The following is a 25,420-nucleotide window of genomic DNA, read 5'->3' as shown; positions in this document are numbered from 1 at the left end:
TCAGCGTGAATTGTCCTGGGCAGTAGGCTGGGGTGGGGAATGGGGTGTCCCACAGAAGGGGTACTTCTTGGGTCTGCTCATTGCCCTGGAACTCCTCCCTGTGCGTCTCAGCCCAGTCCCACCAGTTCCCTCTCCTCAGAGTCTCTGGATCTGCCTCTCCCTTCAGGGCCCATGTGTCACCCAGAGCTCTGTCTGTTACATGACCGGTGGACATCACACGGGACTGTGAGCTCACTCTAGAGCCAAATGGGTGAGGCTCCCAATGGCACCACTGCCCCCGTGCACACGCCACTCTCCCTGCTGAATCAGTGGGTACACGGCTCCTCTGCCTACATGGCCGTTCTTGCGCTGTGTCCCTTGCCTGGGACGGCCTTCCCCTCTTCTCTCCCTGACCAGTTCCTATGCCTCCCGCTCCGTTTTCCTGCTATCTCCGCAGGCAGCCCAGTCCTGCTCCCCTCTGAGCCTCCCTGAGGTGTCACCATGCTACCCATATCTCTGAGGGTTGGTCCCACACACAGAGTGAGTGCTCAGGGAATGTGTAAAGTGGATGCAAAAATTAAATAACCACAGATTGTGAGGTCTGTGAACTCTTTAAGCATCTGGAACCCACTGCCTCCAAACCCTTTTTCTGCCGCACAGCTGCCTGGGTCCTCCCTGGGTGACACCACTGTGGGACTGCTTTTCCTGCCATGACTCCCGGCACATCTTCAGGGTCTTCCCTCCTATCTCCCCAACGAGCTGTGAGGTCTGATGAGGGTACTCCTAGGGCAGGCCTTGGTGGAGGTAAGGGAGCCTTCGGTGTGGAGTCTGGCCTCTACGGGGATCTGGGTGGCAGACACAGAGCTGGCTACATCCTGGCCTCCTGCCCACGGGCTGCAGCGGGGTGGCTGCAGGCCCCTTTCTGGGCCCCCACCTCATGTGGCCCACCTGCCGCCCAGCCCGCCTCACCGCTGCTCCCATCGGTGCTGCGCTCAATCACGTGGTCCACCTGGCGCACCCACTCCCCATTGCACTTGAAGAAGATCTGCGTGGCAGGCATGGCCTTGCACACCAGCAGCACTGGCTTGTTCTTGACGATGTACACATCCTCGGGCTCCACCAGGAAGTTGGGAAGCAGGTCTGGGTTGGTGCCGGGCACTGGGTTAGCTACAGTGGCACTCTGCTGGGCACCTGCAGCAAGGCAAAGGCGGAAAGTGAGCCAGGCCTCCATCTGCTCAGGTGCAGGGCCAGGCCATGGAGGCCTGCTGCTGGGGCAAATGGTGGAGTGGGCAGTGCAGACTGCCACTGCCAGCTTGGCTATCCGGACTGCTGATGCCCACTCGCCTCTGCACTGGGGGAGCAAGTAGACCCCCTCCAGTTCTGTGGAGAGATGAATGAGACCATGGCAGAGTAGTCAGGCTTGTTATGACCCTGGTAAGAGTTCAGGAATCTGGTAAGGCAATCCACCACCCCGGGGTGAGTGTGGGGGTCCAGGAGAAAGCAGGAGGGAGGGAGAGGCCCCAACAGGCTAGGAGTCCTTCCCTCTGCTGCCATGGCTGGCTCTCAGCCGCTTCTGAGTTGATCCTCATTGCAGGTCCCTCGCACAGTGGGTGTTCAAAAACCATCAAGCTAATGAGGGAAGGGAGGCAGCAGAGCCTACAGGAGAGGCCCTGGGAGGGCCAGGAATGCACCAGGGCTGCTCTGCGGCCCCAACGGGATGGATCCAGCACAGTGTGTCTAGGAGCCTGAGGGACCTGGGCCACGTCCCACCCTTTACGGAGACCTGAATTGGGTTTCCTTCTAATTTTAACTGAAAACCACAACCATCCCATGAGTCATTTGTTGCTAATTACACAGATAATTGGCTCTGAGGCTCTGGCAGAGGTAAACCCCAGCAGTCTGACAGGCTGCTGAACCAGCAGGGCCCCTGAGAGGCTGGGGGCAGGGGGACAGGGGGAAGGGGTGAGGAAGGAGTGGGGGCACCCTCAGCCTCCCCACCCAGGTGCCCACTGAACAAGCCCCTGACGGCCTGGCCTCAGGGCTGCAGTGATGTCCCCACAGCACATGCACAGCCCACAGGTGCCTCTGCGCTGAAAGGGGCTTCAGAGACCCATTCTGCCCTCTGCTAGTGGTGACCTTGGGCGAGTGACCATCTGTGCTATGCAGGTCTCATCTGTCCATTGGGAGGTCTGGAGAAGCCTCACCAGGTCAGCCTCCTGGCTCCACGAACCTACCCATAGGCAGCGCAAAACTCACAGAGGGCATCTGACAGGCAGGCTGACTCTGTGGGCTTGGCCCCATCCCCCAGAGGGCATCCACATGCCCTTCTCTCCTGCCTGCACAGAGACCCTCTTCCTAAGGTGGGAGTTGGCCCCCACCACCCCAGACTGTGATTTGGGGGATGGGACCTGTGCTGGGTCCTGTAGGTGTCCGGGGCCAGGCAGGTGAGCCACGGATGCCTGCTGAGGAGCTGGGAAACCTGGTGGACTTCAGGAAAAGCCCCCCAATCCCACAGCCTCTTTCCTCACCTGGGAAATGGGGACGTGGTCCCTGATTCTAAAGGCTGTTGTGAGGGTGACGTGAGGAAAGGCACTTAGTGTGCTCAGTGCGCTGGCCACTGATGCTCCCCTGCGGCTCTGCACTGACGGCAAAGCTTTGTCTCCCTGAGCTCAGGGCCCTCACAGCAATCTCTTCAGGGGTAGGAGCTGATGAGGAAACTGAGACACAAAGCTGGCAGATGTCTTTCCTTCTATATGGGGGGTTGTGGGGCGCAGGCAGAGGGGAGAAGTCACTTAGATATCTTACAGATGAGGACTCTGAAGCCTGAGGGAGTCACCCCAGACACCTCAGCTCTGGCCCTTGACTCAAAAAGCATCTTGGGGTAGCCTTGCATCCCATTTGTTACTATATGTGCTCTTCACTGTCACTCATCAGCCACTACCAAGGCCCCGACCCAGGCAGCTAGCTCAGCCAGGGGAGGGCTGCCTTGAGCCAGGCCACTGGTCCAGAGAACGAACTGGATGGTGAGCTCCCAGGTGTGGACCTGGAGTGGGGGAGCTGGTAGGTCCAGCGGCTTCTTCAGACATTTCCTGGGGAAGCCACAGCATCTCAGCAGACTCTAGGGCCAAGCTTGACCCCTGAGCAGGCCTGCAGGGATGTCGGGGGCAGGAGCCACAGGCTCCAGGAGGACTTGGGAGTCCCCAGTGGCGGTGCTGGCTACCTGAGGCCTCAGCTTGCAGACTCAGTGTGATGACCTGTGCCTGCTGACTGGCTGGGGCTGGGTGGGCAGGGTCCTGGCGAGGGGTGCGGGCAGGAGTGGGTGTGTGGTCCTCCAGCCTCCCTATGCTGCTCAGGTCCACCGCCCATTGAACCTAGCACAACCCCTCATGTCTGCATTTAACTGCTAATGAAAAACAAATGTGCTGTAACCAATAAGGGACACAGCTCACTTCTCTGGCACCTCCGTCATGCTACTCTGGTGTGGCCTCCCCTCCTCACCCGGGGGGAGCGTTTATTGAGTAGAACCCAAGGAGCACCCTCAAGGTTACAGCTATATCCTCTAGCAAGGACACTCTGAGGCCTTGGGTGGGGGCGTATTCAGGCCCCACTGGGTGTCCTCTTGGGGCTATAGACACTGCATGGGCAGCCAGAACTGCCTTCCCTCCCTCTGATCCCACAGCCCACCATGCGACCTCCACCGTTGTGTTCAGTGCCTGCAAACTGCCTGATGCCTGCCTGTCCCAGGTAGGCCTCTCTCTTGAACTAAGGCCAGTGTGAACTCAGTTCTCTCCATTTTACACTGCAGGCCATGGAGTGAGTGTGTTTTCTCTTTGACAAGAACCCTGTACTTGTCTATCAAAGATAACACAAAGCAGTTCATGTTCACTGCCAAATGACCTATGATAGTTCCAACAGGGCAAAAGCTCTGTAGTTCACCACAGTCCCCATTGCTCCCTATTGCCTCACCCTGGGCTTGCTTCTATTTCTGTGGCTTCCATGAGCATTTCAGGATGGCGCCAAGTGCCTTTGGCTGGTACCCCTAAGCCTTCACTCTGGATCAGTCAATTCTCCAGCCTTCTTGTGCAGAAATACCCACTGATCCCTCTAGGTACTGCCTCCCACCTTCAGGTCTCTGCCCATGGTCCTCTTGGTCTGAAACACCCTTCCTTCCTTCCTCCTTGCCAGCAGCTCCTACCTTCTCCTCAGGGCCTAACTCCACTGTCACTACATCTGTAAAGAGCAGCCAGCATGTTTTCCCTCTGGTAGAATAGCTCCTAACATAGGAGAAGCAAGAAGCAAGTGAGTGGTGGAAGCCTCTGTCCCTGCTACCAGACTGTCCATCCCCGGTCCCTGCCGCCTGAGTCAAGGCTGCCTAATGTTAGTGACTGGGGAGTTGGAGAGGGGGGCCTATCGCTGCTCTTTCTGGGGCCACTGAGGTGACAAACATGGAAGAAATCTCCACCATATTCGGGCCCCACTGGTGTCCTCTTGGGACAGCTGCACCAGGGCTGCAGGAGGGCAGGCAGGTGTGGGCCCCTCGGCTGGCTAGGCCCCTCTTTCTCCCCCAGTTCTCCTGTGGCTCCGTCCACCACACTCGGGCAAGGCTTCTCCAGCCCCACAGGATGTGGGCCAGCGGCCCCTGGAATTCAGCTAGAAAATCTCCTTCACTTACTAGTGGTCCTCATGGGCTCTTGGTTACCAGGAACTGCAGATAGGGCTGCATGAATGTCTCAGGCCCTGATGGGCACCCAATGCCAGTGAGCCCTGTGGCTAGTCCGCTGGTCCCTATCTACCTCAGGAGGGCACTGGCACCCCTGTTCTGGCTGCTACATTCAAAGTGGGAGCAATGAATCTGGCCATGACCCACTGCCGGCCCTGGGAAGACCACAGTTGTGTGTCCATGTGTGTAGGGAGGCTGGGGCCAACAGGGGATAAGAGACCAGTGCAATAGACCATGGCGGACCATTGTGGGAGCTCACTTGGTTTATCTGGGAACTTCCACCCAGCCTTCAAATTTTGGCAAGGCCTCCTCCATGAGGCCTTCCTGGAGCTACACTCTTTGTTATCTACCTGAGTGCCCACCCTGTTTTCTGAACCTCCCTCCAGCATACATGCCACATTCAGAACTAGGGTGGATTTGTTTGCACATTGCCTTTGCTCAGGGCAGGAACTGAGGTCCGGCCTGGATACTAATGGAGTATTGGTGGAAATACTGAATAACCACTCATTCTCCCTTGAATATCAGAGGGTCTGCTCAAGAGTGGCCCTTTCATTCTGGTTCTGTAGGGAGACTCCAAGGGGATGCAGAGCAGCTGACAGACGGTCGTGGGAAGAAGAGGCTCTGCATCCCGCTGCCTGGCATACCCCAAATGCTACTGCTCTGAGGTTGAGCCCCATCTTCTCACCTCAGTCTAGGATGATAAGACCTCCCTGTGTAACTAACTCTGAGGCCCAGGGCGGGTATGAAAGTGCTTTCAAATGTTTTATTTTTAAAGGCACCATGAAAATATGAGGTGTGATTAATCAAGCTATTAACGAACTGGTATTTACTGAGTGAAGACTCAGTCCCTGGCAGTGGGACTGAGGTGGGGGCAGGGTGTCATACCGCGGCCTCCCAAGAGCGGCCCGGCCCAGCCCTGGCTTCACCTGCTGCTATCATCTTCCGACAGCCCGGTGGGTGGGGGGTGGCAGGCCCCCATTTATTCTACTTTCCTGAGAATGTTCTGGATTTGAAATGGGCGGTGGTGGAGGTGGCTGCAGACCTAGCATCTTTCTGCAGCCTGACCCCGTCCTGACTGCTCATACAGCACCGAACCCCTCATTCCAGCTGTTTGTGCTACCAGCCAGCCCTGCCTGGAGACGTGCATCTGTAGGTCCACCTAGAACCTGGGTGCTGTGCTCCACACGCCAACGCTCCGCACCCTTCACCTGCTGGGGGAGGCCTTGCTGGCTCAGGGCCTGGCCGCCACCTGCCCATGCCTTTAGGCCCCCTCTATGTGCGCCCTGCGGGGAGGCATCCTGATGGCCTGCAATTCCTCGAGGGCTGTGTACATTCTGTTCCCAGGTCTGTCCTCGTCCCCATTTCTGCAGAAAGTGCCCACTCCCACCCCATTCAGGCTATACAGTCATTCAGTCCACGTGGCCTGACTCCATCTCTGGCCCCAGAAGTGGGCATATGACACTGACTGGTTCTCAGGGCAGGTCACTCCATCCCAACAGGTGGGATTCTGGGAGCTTCACTCAGGGGCTGGGCTGCTGGGAGGAGAGAACCTCTTTCTGCGGGGCCGTGTGCAGGCATGTGGAAGCCGAGTAGAAGCGGAGGGCGTGCTTGGTCTGACGTAGAGACTTGGAGAATGGAGGCAACCAGGCAAGCGAGGACTGATCTCCCAGCAGCACTGAGGCCCGGTCTCCGGTCTCCACAGATCCCGGTTCCTTTCTTTGGATGAAGCCAGTAGAAATGAGACCCTTTTATCATATCACGTTGATTCACCTGCCCATCTGCGATCTGCCTGGGTGACTTCTTCTTGCTCTTCTAGTCCTGCTTCAATGCCGCCTCCCCCGGGAAGCCTTCCTGGCCCCCAGACAGAGCACACTACACCTCTCTGAGTTCTCACAGCCCCTGAACGTACTTCCTCAGCACTTGCACATCACATCATATTGTCCCATATACAAATATGTCAGCCCTTGAGGGCAGGGACTGAACGGTGACATCCTCCCACCCTTTGTGTGTCCTTATAGATTGGCCAGGGTCTGACAAAATGAGTGCCCAGTGAATGTCTGTTGAGTGAATGTTCAACAGCATACCCTCATCTGGGACCAGAGACCAGAAAGGGGGAGGCAGAGGCTGATCTGGGGAAGGCTGTTTGGGCTGGAAGCCACAGTCAGTGGTGGGGCTGCAGGGTTACAGACACGTGAAGGTAGGGGGTTTGCATTCTCCTGCAGCCTGGTGGCCTGAGATGGCTTCATGAGTAATTTTTAAACTTGGGACAGTGGAGCTTCACTCAGGCTCTGAGGAGCAGAGACGGAATCTGCACTTGCTGCCAGTCAGATAGACAGACAGACAGCTGTGTGTGTGGGGGAATAAGGGGGTGAAAAAAGGTAGTTGGGAGGTCCCGAGATGACAGACTTGGGGCCACACAAAGAACCCTGGGATTCCAAGAGGCAACTAAGGCATGGACCTGCCTACGAGGACACCAGGACACCATGGGCCTAGAGCAAACTGGGTGCACTTTCAGAATTCTCCCAAATCCAGAGCATGGGTACCTCTGCATGACCTGCCAGCTACTCCCAGGGTCGCTGCCTGCCCCAGCCCCTGTGCAGGCCACCTCTCAAGCCTCAGTTTCCCCATGTGGGGTGCACCTGCGCTGGGTCAAGACTGCCTCTGCCCAGGGTCTCTATGTGCTCCCCTGCCTAGTCCCTTTCTTCTCTCCCTTCTTAGCCCTTCGCTCTGTCCCTTAGTCATCTGCCTCCTTGGCTGTCACTTCCAATAGCAAGGACTTCCTGGAGGGGCAGGTCCATGTCCAGGCTCGTTTGCGCCAGGAGGTATTCAGTGAACAAGAAACAGGATGAGGCCTGACCTGTGGTGGCGCAGTGGATAAAGCGTTAACCTGGAAACACTGAGGTTGCTGGTTCAAAACCCTGGGCTTGCCTGGTCAAGGCACATATGGGAGTTGATGCTTCCTGCTCCTCCCCCCTTCTCTCTCTCTCTCTCTCTCTCTCTCTCTCTCTCTCCCCTCTCTATAATGAATAAATAAAATCTAAAAAAAAAAAAAAGAAACAGGATGACTGTGGTCTCTCCTGCCTAGGAGTGTGCAGGAGGTGAGGGTGAGCAGGTGGGGGTGACAGCCTCTCATGAGGCCTTAGGAAGGGAGAGCTGCTCTTCTGACCCGTGCTCACACACATGCGTGGCATTCTGGTTTCTATGGTAATGCGTGCATGAAAGTGTCAGAAGCAGCAGCCACCTCCCCAAGTCACCCTGTTCCCCAGAGGGCTCCCGGGGCCCACCTGGTCCTAAGGACAGACAGGAGAACACGTATACAGGCTGAACTGCAAAGGACAAAAGGGTGAGGAAAGGTGCGTGGAGAAGGCACCAGCTCACCGGCTCAGAAGACTGTCACACCGAGGGAGGTGCATGGCTGGGTAACAACACCGTCCGCTGCCAATGCCACAGACCAGATACGGGAATTTCTGCTCTGTGTCCAGAGCCCATACCAGGGTTGCACCTCTGCCATGGCTCAGAGCCCCAGACCCACTAGTAAGGGGACTTCGAAACTACTGGGATGCCCTGGGGTGAGTGCTGTGATGGGGGACAGGCCCCAGGGATGCCCTCCTAGGGCCCTTCCTGCCCCAAGGCCTTACTCCAATCCAGGGAAATAGTTAATAAAGTTGAGGCCTAAATAAGCATTTGATTAACAAACGATAAAATAGCTATTGTGTCCCCGAATTAAGCTGTAATTGTGGCTGATAATTGGCTGGTTAGAATTTAATAAGCTGCAATGAAATAGAATGGGATCCAGGGCAATCATGTGGCCGCGCAGCCCATCGAGAACTGGGGAGGAAAGGCTTCTTCTGCTTTGGAATCTTTCGTTGGCGCAGTGTGTGTGGCTGTGGCTGTGTTCTGGTATGTGTGTGTGCGCGCACGCACATGCGCGCACACGCGCGCACACACATGTGCACACATGCATTCATGACAGGCCTCCTCCACCTTTCCGAGCCTGAGCCCTGCCAGGGTCTGTGACAGTCCCAGCTGAAAGAGACATAAAAGGACCCCTGGCATAGTTCCCTGCAGGAGTCTGGCCTGCCAGTCTTCCTAACAAGAAAACTGGGCTCAGAGAGGGGAAGGACTTGCTCAAGGTCACACAGCCATCAGTGGCCAGGTGGGGACTGCCCATGGATCGACGGTAACTCTCACTGGTCAGCAAGCTGTGGAATACCCTTCCTACCCTACCAGGTCACCAGGCACCCGTCCCTATTTCCATTTGTGTCCTTCATACAAGTAATGATGGTGTGGCTATTCCACATACACACCCTTAAGACAAGGTGTACCCTGCCCCATCTCCCATTCTCCTCTCCCAAGGCTGGCCCATCCACTGTGGCCCTGGTGGCTACAGAGCTCCCTGATGGCCTCAGCCCAGCATGCCCCCACCCCCCGGCCCCAGCAAGTCGAGGGGATGATGAATGGCATCGCCAACTTGCCGTTTATGACCCATCAGCACTTTTACAATGTTGCTCGCAATTAATTTAATTAAAGACTCTGTCCCGGATATGGCAGTGCTTCATATCTCACTGGTTTAATGGGAGCCTGGCCAGAGCAGGGGCTAGGGTGGTCCGAGAGCAGCTGTCCCGTTCCCTGGCAGCTCAGCCCGGTGGGCACAGGGTAGAGCAGGGGCTGGGGTGGTCTGGGAGCAGCTGTCCCGTTCCCTGGCCGCTCAGCCAGGCGGGCACAGGGCAGAGCAGTTGTGGCTCTGAGATGTGGCCCAGAGACAAGAGGGAGGCTACACAATGACCAGCCATTGGAAGACACTGCCCACAGCCACAGCCAGCACATGCACATCCACAGGGCTCTGACACACACAAACATGACAACTAACTTTACATGGATTTTCTTATTTAACTCTCACAAGAATTATAGGAGCCATAGAACTACTTTAAATCTCCACCTTCTAGGCAATGAAACCGAGGTACAGAGAGGGGGGTAAGCAGTGAGGGACAGATGCCTGTCCAGGCTGGCTGGCCACAGGGCCCCCAAGCACCTAACCAGGACACAGGCAGCCAGCCATATGTGATGGACATGACATACTAGGTGCTGGGCAAGGCACAGGCCACAGAACAGTGCCCAAGATGGACTCCAGTCCCTGCCCTATAGGGTGTCCAGTGACCACAGCCCCAGCCAGCAAGTCTTGGGCACATAGGATCCCAGAATCACACTCACCACTCCTTGGTTCACATGCCATGCCCCCTGTCCACACACTGTGCACAGCACCACTGCCTACTGTTCTTGAGGCTAAGTTTGGTTGGGATGGCTGATTCCCTCACCAGGATGGCCCTCCTGCAGCTACTGGTCCACAGTCACCAGTAGCTGCACTCTGTGACCCCATTCTCAGCAGCTGGAACCCTCTTCTTACAGGGACCCCCAGGAAAACCCAGTCCAGACCCAGCACCTACTGGCAGCAGCAGTGACGGGCACATACCCCAGTTTCTGCTCTGCCCCTCGTTCATGTAGCTGTCTGGCTGTGCTCTTCTGTGCCCCCCCCCCCCATGCCGGCCATTTGCCCACAGCTCCCCAACAAGGGCCCTTGGCTCTCCTCTCTGCTGAGCTCTATCCTGACACTTTCTTTGTCCCTGGATGTCCTCTAGAACCTCACATCTGCCATCGCAAGTTGGGCTCAGCAGCTCCCCCAAACCTGTGCCGGGTGTGTCCAGGTAGGGCTACACCCCCAAGGAACCTCGGGAGGGTCTCACAGCCTCCTTACTCCCTGTCCCCTATTGCAGGCCCTGAGTGCCCCAAGCCTCTCCTGCCCATTCCCTCCTCTCATGTCATGGCTACCCAGCTAACTCAGCCCCACCCTCAGCCTCCACAACCTTGCCTCCCTGTGACCACCCCTGCTGGCGTCAGTGCCATGGCCAACTATGCTGCCACAGAGCTCTCTCTCAAAAGAAAATCTGACCTCATACTTCAAACCGCTTCAAGGGTTTCCATTGCAGGGCAAAGGTCAGCTCCCAACACCCCCCAAGCCACGCAGCAGCCTCATCCCTGGGCACTGACCACACCTTGCAGCCAGCTCAGTGCTTCCACCAATGCCTTCTCCCTGCACACTGGGCCCCTTGCCCTAGCATTCCCTGCATCTACAGGGTGCCCCACCCACTCCCAATGCCCTCAGCCCTGTTAATTCATAATTCAAGGTGTCACCTCCTCCAGACACCCTCCCTGGTTCCTCTACACATGGGACACATAGCTCGCTCTGGCTGCGTGACTGAGAGACCATCACCTGACAGATACAGGCTGGTGATGCGGGGGGCGGCTGCCTCCTGCACCCGCTGTGCATACAGCAGGCTCAAGCTGCCTCTTCTCAGCAGTGTCCAACTCAGGGGCTGGTAAGTTGGGGGTCAGTGACTATGGTTAAGGTATTCCCCCCCCTCACTCCTTGCAAACTCTGGGGTGGGCACTGTGCCATTTCTGTCCCCGTCAGCAACTGGCCACAGCATGTACTCACTGAGGGTCTCCAGTCACCAGCCACTCTGCCTCTACCAGGCTGTGTGGCCTTGGACAAGTCACTGCCCTCTCTGGGCCTCAGAAATGTCAGGGTGGCAAACTCAGGTGTCTTTAGGGGTTGGATGGGGGCCGGAAAAAGTGGGGAGTAAAATGCCCGTCTGAGTGGTCAGCTCGGCCCAGCCAACGGCTGCTGGCACAGGCAGGCTGGCCAAGAGGTGCCAGATTTTTTCTTTCAGGAGAATCTGGAAATTCATTTTTATGTGAAACTTCCAGTTTACAAAGATGACAACAAATTTAAACATTTGAACACAGTGTGGTAGACCAAAGTCAGAATGGACAATGTCCAAGGACTACTCTGACTTTATAAAACTAAGGCTCAGAGTCAGACACAACAGGTGAAGCAGGGAGCCCCCCTCCAACATGCTCTGATGCCTCCCCCTCACTCTTCCCATTCTTTTATCCATTTACCGAGACCCACCCTCATCACAGCTCCCTGGAGGAACTCCCTTGCATCTGGGCAGAGCCTGGAGGGATCATCCATAACCCCAGGTGCTTGGGATTTAATTGTCAGCACGAGCCACACCCTTGGCTGTGACCTGAGGGTCCTAGGAAGAGCTGCTCCGTCCGTCCGAGAAGGTGCTGTGGTCAGAAGGGACACACTGTGGGCTGTTCTGCCTTGCCTGCCCTTGGCCAGGTCCTCAGATCCTGACCCAGGAAAAGGCTGCTGGAGACAGAGACACAGGTAGATAGGCATGTGTGGAGACGGAAGGCGCTCCCCAGAGGAGATCCCTGCAATGACCCACCCCCCCAAATCTCGGTGGGCAGGAGCCCAGGCCTCGATGCAGCCTTCCAGCTGGGAAGCGGGTGTTTGGCTGTGCCTATCACACCCCCGTCAAGACAGTAATGAGCCCTCATCCCACTTTAATTACCTGCTGTCCAAATAATTACCAGCTTGTTTATTTCATTTAATGGCAGCCATATTTTTTTCTCCTGGTATTGATTTCGTGTTTTCCTGGTTTGTTCATTATCTTTCCTGCCCCCTTAATGGGCTTTGAGGTCTTGCGGGTGGAGGAGAGGGCTGGAGGAAGTGGGGTGGGGGTAAGCGGGGTGAGAGGGAACACCAACGAGAGAGAGAAGAATGGTGGGTGGCCTTGGCCTTAGGCAAGCACTGCCCTCTCTGGGCCTTCAATCCCAGAGCCCCAGGCCCCGCATGGCCCCCTTGTCCTTGATGCAATCAGGGTGAGGTTTTAAAATGAAGAGGGCAGCAGAGGAGAGAGAAGCTGGTGTTCCCCTCCCAAGGACCCCTACAGGGATAGGCAGACTCAAACAAGTGGGAGCAGATGGGGTGCTGCTGCTAAGGCCAGAAAGAGCAGGGATGGGGGTGCCCTGGAAACTAGCTTGGAAAGGCCACAGTGTGGAGGCTATTGCTTGGCTGGGGTTCAGGAGAGGCCTTCTTGTCCGCAAGTCCCTCAGGTCTGGTGGGGAGGGAGCAGGAGCCTCCATGCTCACGAAAGCCAGCCTCCCCCAAGCCTGACCTTCATCCTTGACCTTTGCCTCACCTGCCTGCCATCACCATGGAAACATGGGTGATGCTGTGACGTCATCCGGGCTGTGGAAGAGCAGCTCACTTCTCTAATTTGCAGGGGGGCAGTGAGAAGAGATGGGGGCAAACAGGGAGGGAAGGGCCAGGGTCTCTTGGGCAAAGATTTAGAGCCTCTTGAAGGGGTCATTAGCTCTTAAATCACTAATAACTGCATGAATATTTAAATCTTAATAAAAATATACAGTGGGCTCAGTGAGTCTCTGTGTGGGTATTTATTGCTATTGGGCTGGAATATATAAAAGTTAGTATCGGTCTGATTGAACTGCTGTTACTGCTGCAGCTAAATGGGTAATTGGAAGTGAGAGACGCTATCAGCAGATACAAATTACATACAGTAAACCAAGGGCATTAACTGAGAGTTCATTATCCATTATCTCTGTACTTGTTCCCCTTAAAACAAGCTTTAAGTATATTAATGAGAAATTTGCAGGTCTTAATGAATTGAGGGATGCTAAGGGTGCTGAGGGCCCCCCACCTTGGGCCCTGTTTCCTTGTGGGGGTCCCTACTCAACAGGGGCTCTGGAGGAGGACTCACAGGTCATGGTGCCGGCCACACATACCAGCTGTCCTGCCTGGACCAGCAGGGACAATGGTCAGTCCCTGAGGCCAGCCCTGACCCTGTCCTGAACCCCCATCCCAGAGAGCGGTGCTGGTAGGAATGAGCCTCTCAGCTGCTGTGTGTGGAGAATCAGCCGGGCCCGACTTCAGCTGGACATGGACAAGGCAGATCTTCATCCGCCCCCAGACGAGGCTTCAAAATCCCCATGGCAGGATCTTTGGGCCCTTCCCCACAGGACGTTTCGTCTCAGAGCTGCTACGTGGCTACCACACATGGTCAAGCTCCCCATGCAAACAGCACTGTCCCTGCCCTGGCAGGAGACCCCTGGATCTGCCTCTTCTGTCCTTTTTTTCTCTTCTCCCTTCAGGTATCACAGGCCACTGTTCTCTCAACTCACCGTCTAGCATCCAGCTTTTCCTCTGTTCTAGCATTCTAAGCTCAGTCTTGCCTCGGAGCCGTTGTACCTGCTGTTCCCTCTGCCTGAATGCTGTTCCTACTGATGCCATAACTCACTCCTCATTGTCTCATGAGATCTCAGCTCCTGGCTCCTTCTGAGTCTTTCCATGAGCACTGTGTCTAAAATAGTCCCTCCAGCAGTCTCTAGTGCCCACCGCCTCTGACAGTTTCCCTGTCTGGCTTGTTTCTTTGTTGTTCATTGCATAGAACTGGACTGGAAGCTCCAAGAGTGGATGACCTGTCTGTCTTACTTACTGGGAACAGGGCCTTGCACACCACAGGCCCCCACTACATATTTCTGACTGAAGGAATGATGGTGTTTCTGTGCCAGGGTCCAAGCCCTGCAGGCTTTTGGGATGCTAACCTTCCCAGGGAAATCAGCATGTGAGTGTGCAGCATGTATGCCCTGCCAAGGGAACAGGGGGCAGGGAGGGAGGATGCTGCTTTGGGAAAAAGGCGTAGGGAAGGGCAAAGCAAAAAATTCGAGAAAGAACGTATTTGGTGGCAGAATGGGTGGATTAGAAAGGGTGCGAATCTGTGCCATGACACTGAGCGTGGGAGCAGGGATGGCTCTGGAGCAGGGCCGGTGGAGTCCGAGTTGTAGAGAGATGGCTGTGCTGTGGGCGCAGGAGAGCGAGCCCCACCGCAGTACAGTGGGGCTGTGGGACCTGAACGGTTAGAGAGGAGGAGGAATGTTTTTCGAAAAGCATGCAGCGGGGGCGGGAGAGTAGAGGAACCATCCTGGCTGGGAGGGAGGGAGGGAGGAAGGCAGGAGGCAACACAAGATCACCTGTTGTCATCCTGCCTCGCTGAGTGGGCAGATGGTGATGTGTCCAGATGTCAATAACTGGAAAAGCTTTGGCCCACTGCTGGTGCTCAGGGAAGGCCAGACCGGTGCCCTCTGACAAGCTGAGGGGGCCACCAACCCAGCCTGCTATGTGACCGCTGTGTGTCGAGAGCACTGCGCCAGGAGTCCACTGTGACTCAATGCAAGAAGGGCAGGTCTCGGGCAAGTCACTGAGCCTCAACTCTGTCTTCCACCTGGGACAATAGGAGGCCAGGCTAGCTTTCAGAGGCTGCAAACTGCTGGTCCTCAGGTTTAAACCAACATTTAAAGACTAGGAAGTTTTACACAAGCAATGGTTTCTACTCCTTGTTGAAGAAGCAGAAACTGAGGCCAAACCAGGCCATGCCCCCTGAGCCACAGCTGGCTACACTCTATAGGCATGGCACGTTTCACCCAAGTCCCCTCTGACCCTTCCCTTACCAGCCTGCTAGAACCAGTGGACACCCATCTTGGGCTCAGGCTGGCCTTCCCTTCCACCTGGCACAAGCAAAGGCAAGAACAACAGTGAGGCTGGGTGTGGGTGCAGACATCACCCACATCCCTGGGATTGCAGGGGAGGGGGACTCCATGTGTGCCCCTCACCCTACCAAGAGAACTCTGGTGCCTGTGGGATCCTAGTCCACCTCAAAAACATGACAAGGCCCGGCCTCTGATCTGTCTGCTAAGACACTTGCATTCCATTAGCTTGGACTTGAGTTTAGTTACAGCTTTTACTTTAAAAGTGCTTTACTCCTCTAAACACAGCCCATTTGCTTAACTCTCTCCAGCCCTCCATCTGGCTTCCATCCCTCTGGGCCCCTCTGCCTCCCTGTTGCCTCTTGCTTGTAAACAATCCTGTCCTCTGTGCCTATAATTAGCCCTAAGTAGAATAATTCATAACAAACTTTCTTTCTGTGGCATCTTCCCTTCTAACATGTTGCGGAGAGCCTCACAGAATCAGCAGGAGGGAAACCGGACTCAGGAAACAGCTGTGCTCTCCCTGTGTGCTCCTCTCTGTTTGTCCACAACTGCAGGGGCTGTGCGGGCCGAGATGACCCTTCATGTCCTCCTCTGGCAAACCGGGTGAATGTGGGCATCAGGGCAAGGCCAGGGATGTGAATGACCAATCTAGAGACACTTCTGTGGGTAATCATACCCATAACAGTGAATAATAACAATAATAATAACAATAACACATAGTGTTTACTACGTCTGGTTCTGCCTTTTAAAGATCAGGATTCTTTTTTCAAATAAAATAATACTCACCCCTTTTAAATCTATAGTTTGTTGAGTCTCTGCAAATACTACTACCACAATTAAGATAAAGAACAGTTTTGTCCCTCCAAAGACATCCCCTCAAGCCCCATTGACGTCAACCCCTTCTGCCAACCCCAGCAACCACCAATCTGCTTTCTGTGGTTGTAGTTTTGCCTTTTCTAGAATGTCACAGAAATCAATTATACAGTATGCAGCCTTTTGTGTCTGGCTTCTTTCACTCAGCACCGTGCCTCTGAGGGTCGTGGACATTACTGCTCGGGCTGGGAGCTGGGCCCTGGTCACCGCTTAGCGGTACTGCAGCAGGCGCACCACAGCATGCTTTCCTCACTGTACTGTTTGTAGATTCTGGTAACAACAAAGCTACTGTGAACTTTCACATGGAGGCCTTGGGTGTCCATGTCTTCATTTCTCTTAGTGTGGTATTGCAAGGGCATATGATAAGCATGTGTTTAATTAACATGATTAAAATTTCTATCTTTGTTTCATCATATATTTGCATATAGCATCTCACTTAATTCTCTCAACTTCATGAGTTAGGTACTACCATTATTCCCATTTTACTAGTGACAAACTGAGGTTCAGAGAGAAGAAGTAACCTGCCCAAGGTCTCATGACTGACATGGAAGAGCCAGCAGCCTGGCTCCAGGGTCTATGTCCTAAGGCTCTTGCTATGCTGTCCCTCAGCCCTGGTGAGGCTCCAGGTGGTGGGCAGAGCTCTCATCTGGGAGCTGAAGGCCTGAGTCCAAGTTCCAGCACCCCCTCTGGTGAGCAGCGTGCCCACGCAAGTACCTCAGACTCTGGCGCATCGCTGTCTGCAAACAGCAGCACGACTGCCTGCATCACTGAGCAGCTCTGTGGCTCAAAGGCAATAAATTGGAGCAGACATTTGGTGCTCCCTGCAACTTTAGCTTTGAGATCATTACCGTGTTGTCCTGACCCCAGGACCTTACAAGTTTAGCAGAAGAGACAAGAATGGTTCCTGACACTCACATTGCCAGTCATGGCTTTCAATACACAACCAAGTCACATGCATCTATTCATTGCCTAGTCATTCATCCCTCTCTGCTATAGACTGAATGTTTGTGTCTCCCCCTGTCCCCCACAAATTCCTACATTGAAATCCTAACCTCCAATGTAATGGTATTAGGAGCTAGGGCCTTTGGGAGGTGATTAGAACATGAGGGTGAAGACCTAACAAATGGGATGAGTGCCCTTCTAACAAGGTCCTCGAGCGCTCCTTCGCCCTTCCATCATGGAGGGCATGGAGAAGACGGCCATCTATGAACAAGGAAGCGAGCTCTCATTAGACACTGAATCTGCTGGCGCCCTTGATCTTGGACTTCCCAGCCTCCAGAACAGTGAGAAATAAATTTGTTTGTAAGCCACCAAGTCTGTGGTATTTTTATTATAGCAGCCCAAATGGACTAAGATACCACCTTCTCTCTGGAAGGTGAAGTTCTCCATCGAGGAAACCAAAGCCCAGGCATCCAGGGTGAGGGAATCAGAGGCAGCAGCCTTCCCCACCATGGCTGCTCAAGGACAGCTGGGGCACCCACGAGGACGCTGTGGGTGGGGGAAGCAGGGCACTCTCCCTAGCCCCACCCCACCTTTGCAAGGTCATCAGTATGGGGTCCCCAGGGCAGGCCTCCCATCATGTGGCCCTGCTTGGCCCCCTGCAGAATGAGGTTTCTCTGAAGTTGACCTGGACATTCTGACCCCCTTGGTTAGTGATTTAGAAGTGATCATCAGGGAGGCTTGGGGTCTGGTTAGGGAGAAGCCTCCCTCTGTCCTTCCCACTAGCTCCCTCCAGGGCTCCAGGTGATGAGCAGAGAACCAGCACTTGTCCCTTACATACGAGCCTTTGGCCACCCTGAGCTCTTCTCCAGACCAGAGGCTCTTGGACTGGGTGAGAGACCCTGTCAAACAGACAGAGAGATCAGGACATGTGGTCACTCCCTTGCTGAACCTCTCTTGTTAAAACAAGAGCACAGAAGGGAAAGTGCGGATGTGAGTGCTGTATCAGAGGGAGGCTGTGAGGCCTGGTGGTGGGAAAGAGTAATAGTTCTGGCCCCTTCCAATGCAAAGCCCAGCCCAAGTCACTGCAGACTCTCACACCTGCCACTCCCAGTGCCCTGAGTTTCTTTCTTCCCCCTCTGACACTCAGCATTAGCCTTGTCTTCCTCACCAGCCCTCCACTCCCATCGACTCCCCCGCCCCTGGTCAATGCCAGAGAGGCCTGAAGAAGGTTAACATGTTGAGGAGAAGGAAGAGGAGTGAAGCCACAGAGGGTGTTTCCTGCATCTAATGTCTGCTCTGGGACCCCCACAGACCCTTTCCCAAGTCCTTCCACTCTTGAGCTGAGCTGCCTCCTCCACGCACATCCTGTCTTCCTGCCACATTTAGACTGGTCCTGCCAGGGCAGCTTCAGGGACAAAGACTCTCCCACAGACTGGGCAGGTCCAAGCTTTCACTGGGGGTGGCAGCAGGGGGCAGCCAAGGCCGTGTGGACCTGGGCACCAGGGATAGCCCTGAGCCTGCCCAGTCAGCCAGTCCTCCTGGTCTGCCTATGGCTCAGCAATGAGGTTACCCTACTCCCTGGAGCCAACATGACAGCACCCATCCATCATCCAACTCCCACATGAGCCCTGGGATGCATGTCCACTCCCCTCACTGCTTGCGATCAAGAAATGGTGAGAAGACAGGATGGAGAAGTGAGCCAAGTGCAGGCAGGGATCAGAGCAAGCAGACATGACTCCCCAAAGGGAGTGACAGGAGTGGTGTCGGGAAGTCAGGAGCATTTGAGAAGGGCTTTGAAGGTGGCACAGGGCTATCAGTAGGTGGGACGACAGGGGACCAACAGGTGCAAAATCACAGAAGCAGAAAACGAAACAGCATGCTCAATGACTGACACCAGTTGACTCCTTCTCAGTCTCCAGTTCTCCCATTGCCCCAAACAGCAGCCCCAATTCTTTGGGGGTCCCCTGTTGTTCCATATTTATCTGTGTGGGTGAATGGAAATGACCACTGCACCAGCTCCAGGAGTGGGCCCTGATGGGCGTGAACCGACTGAATTTCCTCCCTGGTTGTGGTGATTGGTTTGGGAGAGCCATGGGGACCAGTCAATGAGGAAATGTGCTCCTCTAAATGGTGGAGGGGTGAGGATGTGGGGGCTGGGCTACTACAGTCATTCCATTTCCAAGACAGGGAGGGTGTGGAGTGGCCAGGGGCTGCTGTGAGGAGGCCAATGATGGAAAGAGCAGTTCCAGAGCAATATTGTTTGAGCTGGTGGATCAAGCCTCGTCTGAAGTCAGCCATACCTTTGAGCTTTCCAATTACAAGAGTCAATAACATTCCCTTACTATTTAAGTCTGTTTGAGTTGAGTTTTCTGTCATATTGCAACCAAAATATTCTTAACTGAGAATCCAGTTTAGTTGGAATATAAGAAACTGAGAAGAGAGGTAAGAAACTAGAACTGGCAAGATGGAGCAGGAACATTTTAGCAAAGGGCTCGAATGATGGGCACTGCTATGTATTCCCAGAGGCACTGAGAACCATGGAAAGCTTTTCAGCAGGCGCATGACTGGATCACACTAGAATCCTAGAATCCTAAAATACCATCTGAAATGGGCCTTATCAATCCCTACTCCCTACTTCTCCAGCTCCCTCACAGGAGTTAAGTAGCAGAAGCAGGTTTGCAAAAAGCATAATCCATTCACCCTCCATGGGCCTGCCGGGTCACCTTACCTGGAACACGCCCTGGGGACCTCAGTGGTAGCCCGTAGGGGTGGGAGTTCACCTCCCAGAGAACACAGGCTCCACCAGGCAAGTTTGAGTTTTTATTCAATAATGGGCGCTCATCATACAGTAACAGTGACTGGCGCATAGCAGGCAGATACTCAATAAGTCTCAGCTAATAGATAAATGAATTCTCCAGAGGTGGTGGTGGGCATCTGCTCAGAGGAGGTGGCAAAGGTAGGTAGCGGACCCAAAAGAGGTGCAGGCTCAAGAACTGGCTGAGGCACCGGGTGGAGTTGTCCGTGGTACTGAAAGAGAGCGCCTGGTCCGAGACCGCTATCCGTGGTGCTAAAACAGAACTCAGCAAGCGACACAGCCCATCCGTGGCGACTTAGAGAGGACATTCTAGGAATCATGATGGGGAAGCAGAATCCGTAATCTTGTCTCCCCTGCTAATTCCAGTCCCCCAAGACATTCTGCAGGAGACAGATAACCTGGCACAGACCCAAGCAGGCCTGTTACCTGGTGGTGACCCTGTCTCCAGTGTGATTGAGAGTCCATCCTCAGGTGCCCAAGCTCTCCAGGTTTGTGGATCTCTGGGGGGCTTGAACACCAGCCCCCATTCAGCCAGCCCCTGCTGGGGTCCCTGGGAGAGGCAGCCGGTTAGAGACAAGCTCTGGGCAGGCAGCTGGAGAGAGAGGCGGCATGCCAACAGCATTAACTGGGGGGCTGGCAGGAGCTTCCAGTCCTCACCTGTCCACAGGCACTGCCAGGCAAGGTGCCTGTGCTAGAAGACAGTACACTGTACACAGAGAGGGGGTGGATGCTCTGCGGTGACAGGTGCACTGGAGCACAGGTCAGCACCGTAAGAATGGGGACGAGAGAGTGGGGCTGGGGAACTCTGTGGAATGGAGTCTAATAGGGGAGTGGGGGTGGCAATGGGAGCAAGGGACTGAGGAGGAAGTAAACGGTGTGGTAAGAGAGAAGCCATCCTCATGAGGTAGAGACAAGCTGGCCCTGAATAGAGACTGTCTCACTACACATATAGATGAAAGGGTTACAGGTTGCTAGGTCCAGCCTGGGCACTTGGCTCTGCTGAGGACATGCCCCATGCCATCATCCTCTCAAGGCGCAGGCCTCCTGATGTCCTAATTTTGCCCAAGAACTACTCTGACTCTGCTATCCATGAACTTATCTAAACCTTTCTGGAAGCAATTTATATCTCCAACCTGTATTACCTCTGGGGAAATGATTTTCAAAGTTCATTCCCTGCTGAGTGCTGCAGGAAATGTCCTGTTACTGCTTTTAAATGTACCTCTCCTGAGTTTTGGTGGGGGCCAGGCCCTAGAAGGCATTCATTCTGTTACACTGAGGTTTAGTGAGGGAGCCCATATCCCCTTTTCTGTGCCCTTTCTGATTTTATAGGTTCCGACAATATTCCTTCTCGGCCTCTCTCTGTACACTGAAGTTGTCCCAGATGTGCTAGTGACTTTCTACGACAGTTCCCTTCCTATCACAACTTTTTTGATAACAACCACTCACAGTTGCACTGAACTTTTTAGTTACCTCCTCATTGGCATTTCTAACACCTTGTGAAGCAGGCCCCCAGGGATCTTTACCCCCATTTCACAGACATATAAACTGAGGGTCAAGGAAGGAAAATGAATCGCCCAGATCACATGTTTGTACCAAAGCCCAGGTTCCTCTAATCTCGGGCTGTTGCTTCCCTAAAAAGGCACACCACATTGTTGGATGCAGGTAGCCCTCACTCATGTATTGGGAGAAGGGAACATTTATGTCTTGTTTCAAACTCTCTTCTCAACCATGTGCAGCCATCTGTTGCCGACCTCGGTCCCTCTTAAAAGAGAAGCTCCAAATACCCTTCCCCAGACACCATCCATGTCATCTTCCCAAGCTAACACTTGTTGGCCATTCTCTGCCCAGTCTACAGCCTTTCAAGATAAGATTTTCCAAAAGCTCATCGCTCACCAGGAGAGTTTAGATTTCACTGCAAACTTGATGATTTCTCTGTACACATCTTCTTCCAGATCTTTTATTTAAATGTTAAAAAAAAAAAGATTAGCTCCAATTCTTGGCTGAGCTCACATCTTACACTTTTCTATCCCGAGGACTGTTTATTCAATCAAACCTTTTGTTTCCTTTTTTTTTGTCAGCTCCTATCAATGTTAAAATAGTTGTTTTGAATTCCAGATGAATTCATTTTAAGATACACTTACACATGGGACCCATACCCCAGAACACTTGAAATAAACACAGTTGGGAGGACAGACACACATATACACAGCCTTTATCAAAGCATGCACTGATACTGATGCTGCTGCCTCGACATCCGTGCTCAGACACAGAGTTCCCCCATACCCACTCCCCCATGCTCAGTGTTTCCCACCCTACTCCCCCATGCTCAGTATTCCCCACCCCACTCCCCCCACGCTCAGACACAGAGTTCCCCACACCCACTCCCCCCCACACTCAGACACAGTGTTCCCCACACCCACTCCCCCCACACTCAGACACAGTGTTCCCCACACCCACTCCCCCCACACTCAGACACAGTGTTCCCCACACCCACTCTCCCCACACTCAGACTCAGAGTTCCCCACACCCACTCCCCCCACACTCAGACACAGTGTTCCCCACACCCACTCCCCCCACACTCAGACACAGTGTTCCCCACACCCACTCCCCCATGCTCAGACACAGTGTTCCCCACACCCACTCTCCCCACACTCAGACTCAGAGTTCCCCACACCCACTCCCCCCACACTCAGACACAGTGTTCCCCACACCCACTCCCCCCTCACTCACACACTGCATGTTGAGGGGGACTCATGCTGCCCTTTGGGAAACCCAGGGAGTTCACATGCTTCACAGGAGAAACGGGGATGGAGCCGGGCAGGAAAGTGCCAGCACATGGAAGAATGGGTCAGAGGCTCTGGGGCATCTGGAACTGTTGGGAGAGGATCAGGGAATTCCCTGAAATTTGGACTGGGTAATGAGAGAATCCTGGACGCGGACCTCTCTCAGCCATAGGCAAGGGGCCCAGTTAGTTGCCCAGAGGCCACACCCGGGAGCATTTGTGTGAAACCTACACTGAGCACACGCCAGACCAGGCAGGCAGCCTCTGCTCACACTGAGAAGAGAGACAGCTTGGCAGGTGGTCCTGAGCCCACAGGGGCCAACCTAGAGGGGTGGGCATTCCTGCTCTCCCAGCCTGCAGTGAGGTCACCTTCACCCATGTTCACCTCCAGGTGTACAAGCCAGACCTGGGCCAGAGGCCCCATCTCTACACTCTTATAATGTGTGAGAACACTTGTCACCCCACCAGGCCACCCTGAGAACACCTCTCTCCCTGGCCACACTGCCTGCAGAGTATAAGGGTTGCCCATGGTGCAAGGCAGGGTCCTGGAATTTCCAAATGCCTCCATGAGAAGCAATTGCCACTTAAAATCCCAAAGGGGTGATGACTCTCAGCCTAGAGAGTCACAGGAGCACCAACTAGGGCCCAGAGCACTCCTGCCAACCTCTCTCACTCCATTCTGCTCTGGGGCAGGCATACTGGCACATATCTCCCCTAGCCACCTGGCACAGGGGATGGAGCGCACTGAGAAGGTCCCTACGGAACCCTCACAGCACACAGATGGCTCCTCAGAGAGCTGTGAGAGATGAGGGCGGGACACCGGCAAACTGAACTATATAATCAGGGACACTACCTCCCAGCACCTGGGGAGAGCTTTTCCCAGGGAGGGTGGGATGGGGCGCTCGGACTCCTGCAGGGTCACAGGCAGAGGGCAAGATGGGGGTGAGTGGGAGGCACTTATACCTCTGGATAGATTCTCCTCCGAGCAAGCAGGGCCCTGTTCCCTTCTGCATCTGTCCCACTGCTCGAGAATTCTGCAGTAAGATCCTTTATGCTCTCGTTTTCATTCTCCCCTAGTATATTTCTTCCTCATAGGGTCCTCAGAGGAGAAGGTTCCATAGTAGGATTTTTAAATGAATGGCCCCTCCCGGGCCCTGGGGAATATATTTGAGCTCTGAAGTGATGGCCGGAACAAAGGAGTAATCCAGGGAAGACAGAGAGACATATGGGGCAGGCTTGGCCACTACTGCCAACCATGTATCTCGGCAGGGCTGGGGAGCACGAGCCACTTTTCACAGGCAGACAGGACAGAGACTGAGGAGAGAGGAGGGGGACCCGTCTCAGACCCTTCTTTGTTCTCCTCTGCATTCCCAACAGCATGCAATGATTTTATTTCTTCAATTGTCCTCTGGCTCTTTGCCCATCTCAGAACATCGGCCCTGGGAGGGCGTGTGTGCAGCTCCCCACGCTCCCTGGCCTCCAGGCCTGGCTCAGAGATGGTGTTCAACACATGAAGACATGAATTGAAGAATAAACAAATGAGTAGGTGATGAATGAATTAATGAGCAAAGCCATCTCGACAGACCCAAGCCATCCAGCCTGCTGCACCGAAGCCTGTTCAGGGGACAAAGCCAGGCTCCTGAGGTTGCTCAGAGAAGCCCCACCCCAGTTTGGGGCAATGGCCTAAGGATTCTCCTGAGTTCAGTTCCTTCCTACTGCAACTTGGCCCTAGATGTTCCTGCTGGGCCTCAGCCAATTATCCACGTCCTGGAGGCAAGAGTGGCCACCATGCGTGCCAGTCCCACGGCTGGCAACAGAGAGGGAAGAGAGGATATAAGAAGGTATGAGTGTAGGCAGAAGCCAGCCCCATACAGACCTGACTGTCCTCTCTCTCCTTTGCCTGAAGGGTGGCCATGCCCTGCCTGCCCACTGCCACCATGGCTGCCACACCAGCCCTCCACTGGAGCCTTCTGTACTGAGCTGTGCTCTCTCACTCACAGATCTGCCACCAAGAGCTTTCTAAAACCTAGATCTAATCACACGGCTTTTCTGATTTAAAATCTTCAGCAGCTTCCCACATCTCTGGAATGGCTCAAAACCCTTTGCTGTGGCATTAAGGGCCTTGTAGAATGCGGACTCGACTTATCTTCACAGACTCAACTACCGGCCACCATTACCATGGCAACAACAAGGACAGCAGCTAACAGGTCTTAAATTTTTACCACACACCCTGCCCTCAGCCACATTCTATGACACTGGCTAATTTGGTGCTCTCATCCTATGGGGTAGTTGAGCACTGTCCCCTCCACAGATGAAGACAGTGAGGGGTAACTAGAGAAGTTAAGTGGTTTTCCAGGCAGAATAGCAAAACAACCATAAGAATTATTTGAGTAGAAATGCACTCTATTCCTGGCACCATTCCAAGCACTTCAGGACTGTCACCCTCTTTAGTCTTTGGACCAGCCCTCTGAGTCAGATGGCCAGCCACACACTTGCTTCTCCACACTTTGGTCAGAGCATGGCGACAGCCCTCCTCACTGCTCTGTTGTAAGTCACCCATGAGATCACATGTGAAAGGGCTTAGGACAAAAGCAGGCTGCTTCCTGCACAGAGTTGTCCACGGGGGGCGCTAGAGAGACGCAGGCACAGTGGTGGGGCTGGGCTGGTTGGGACCAGGATGACTGACGAGGAACTCTGCCATGAGGCAGTAGCCTGTGGTCAGGCTCTAAAGAGGGAAACGGGGATAGGGGATGAGGAGACAGGTTCAAGGTCACCAGGCTTATGGGGTGGACCAGCTCTGGGTGGTACAGGAGTTCAGGACGGTGTCAAGGCCCTGGCCCCGAGTGGCTGGAGGATGGCGCCACAGCAGAGCAAGGGTGTGGGGAGAGGGCCT

General features: G+C 54.4%; 1 protein-coding gene across 1 annotated transcript in view; it reads right to left on the bottom strand.

Annotated features, from left to right (window-relative positions):
• The window catches only part of UNC5A (unc-5 netrin receptor A), a 56,633-nt gene that overhangs the window by 14,682 nt on the left and 16,531 nt on the right, over positions 1-25,420 (bottom strand). Inside the window, exon 2 of the mRNA XM_066272288.1 lies at positions 949-1,170. Coding sequence (XP_066128385.1) covers positions 949-1,170 — 222 coding nt within the window. The remainder of the gene's footprint in view (positions 1-948; positions 1,171-25,420) is intronic.

Source organism: Saccopteryx bilineata, chromosome 4, assembly GCF_036850765.1.
Source record: "Saccopteryx bilineata isolate mSacBil1 chromosome 4, mSacBil1_pri_phased_curated, whole genome shotgun sequence".
In the NCBI taxonomy this organism is placed as follows: domain Eukaryota; kingdom Metazoa; phylum Chordata; class Mammalia; order Chiroptera; family Emballonuridae; genus Saccopteryx; species Saccopteryx bilineata.
Note: the sequence above shows the minus strand (reverse complement) of the source record. Positions and strands in the feature narration are given on the sequence as shown.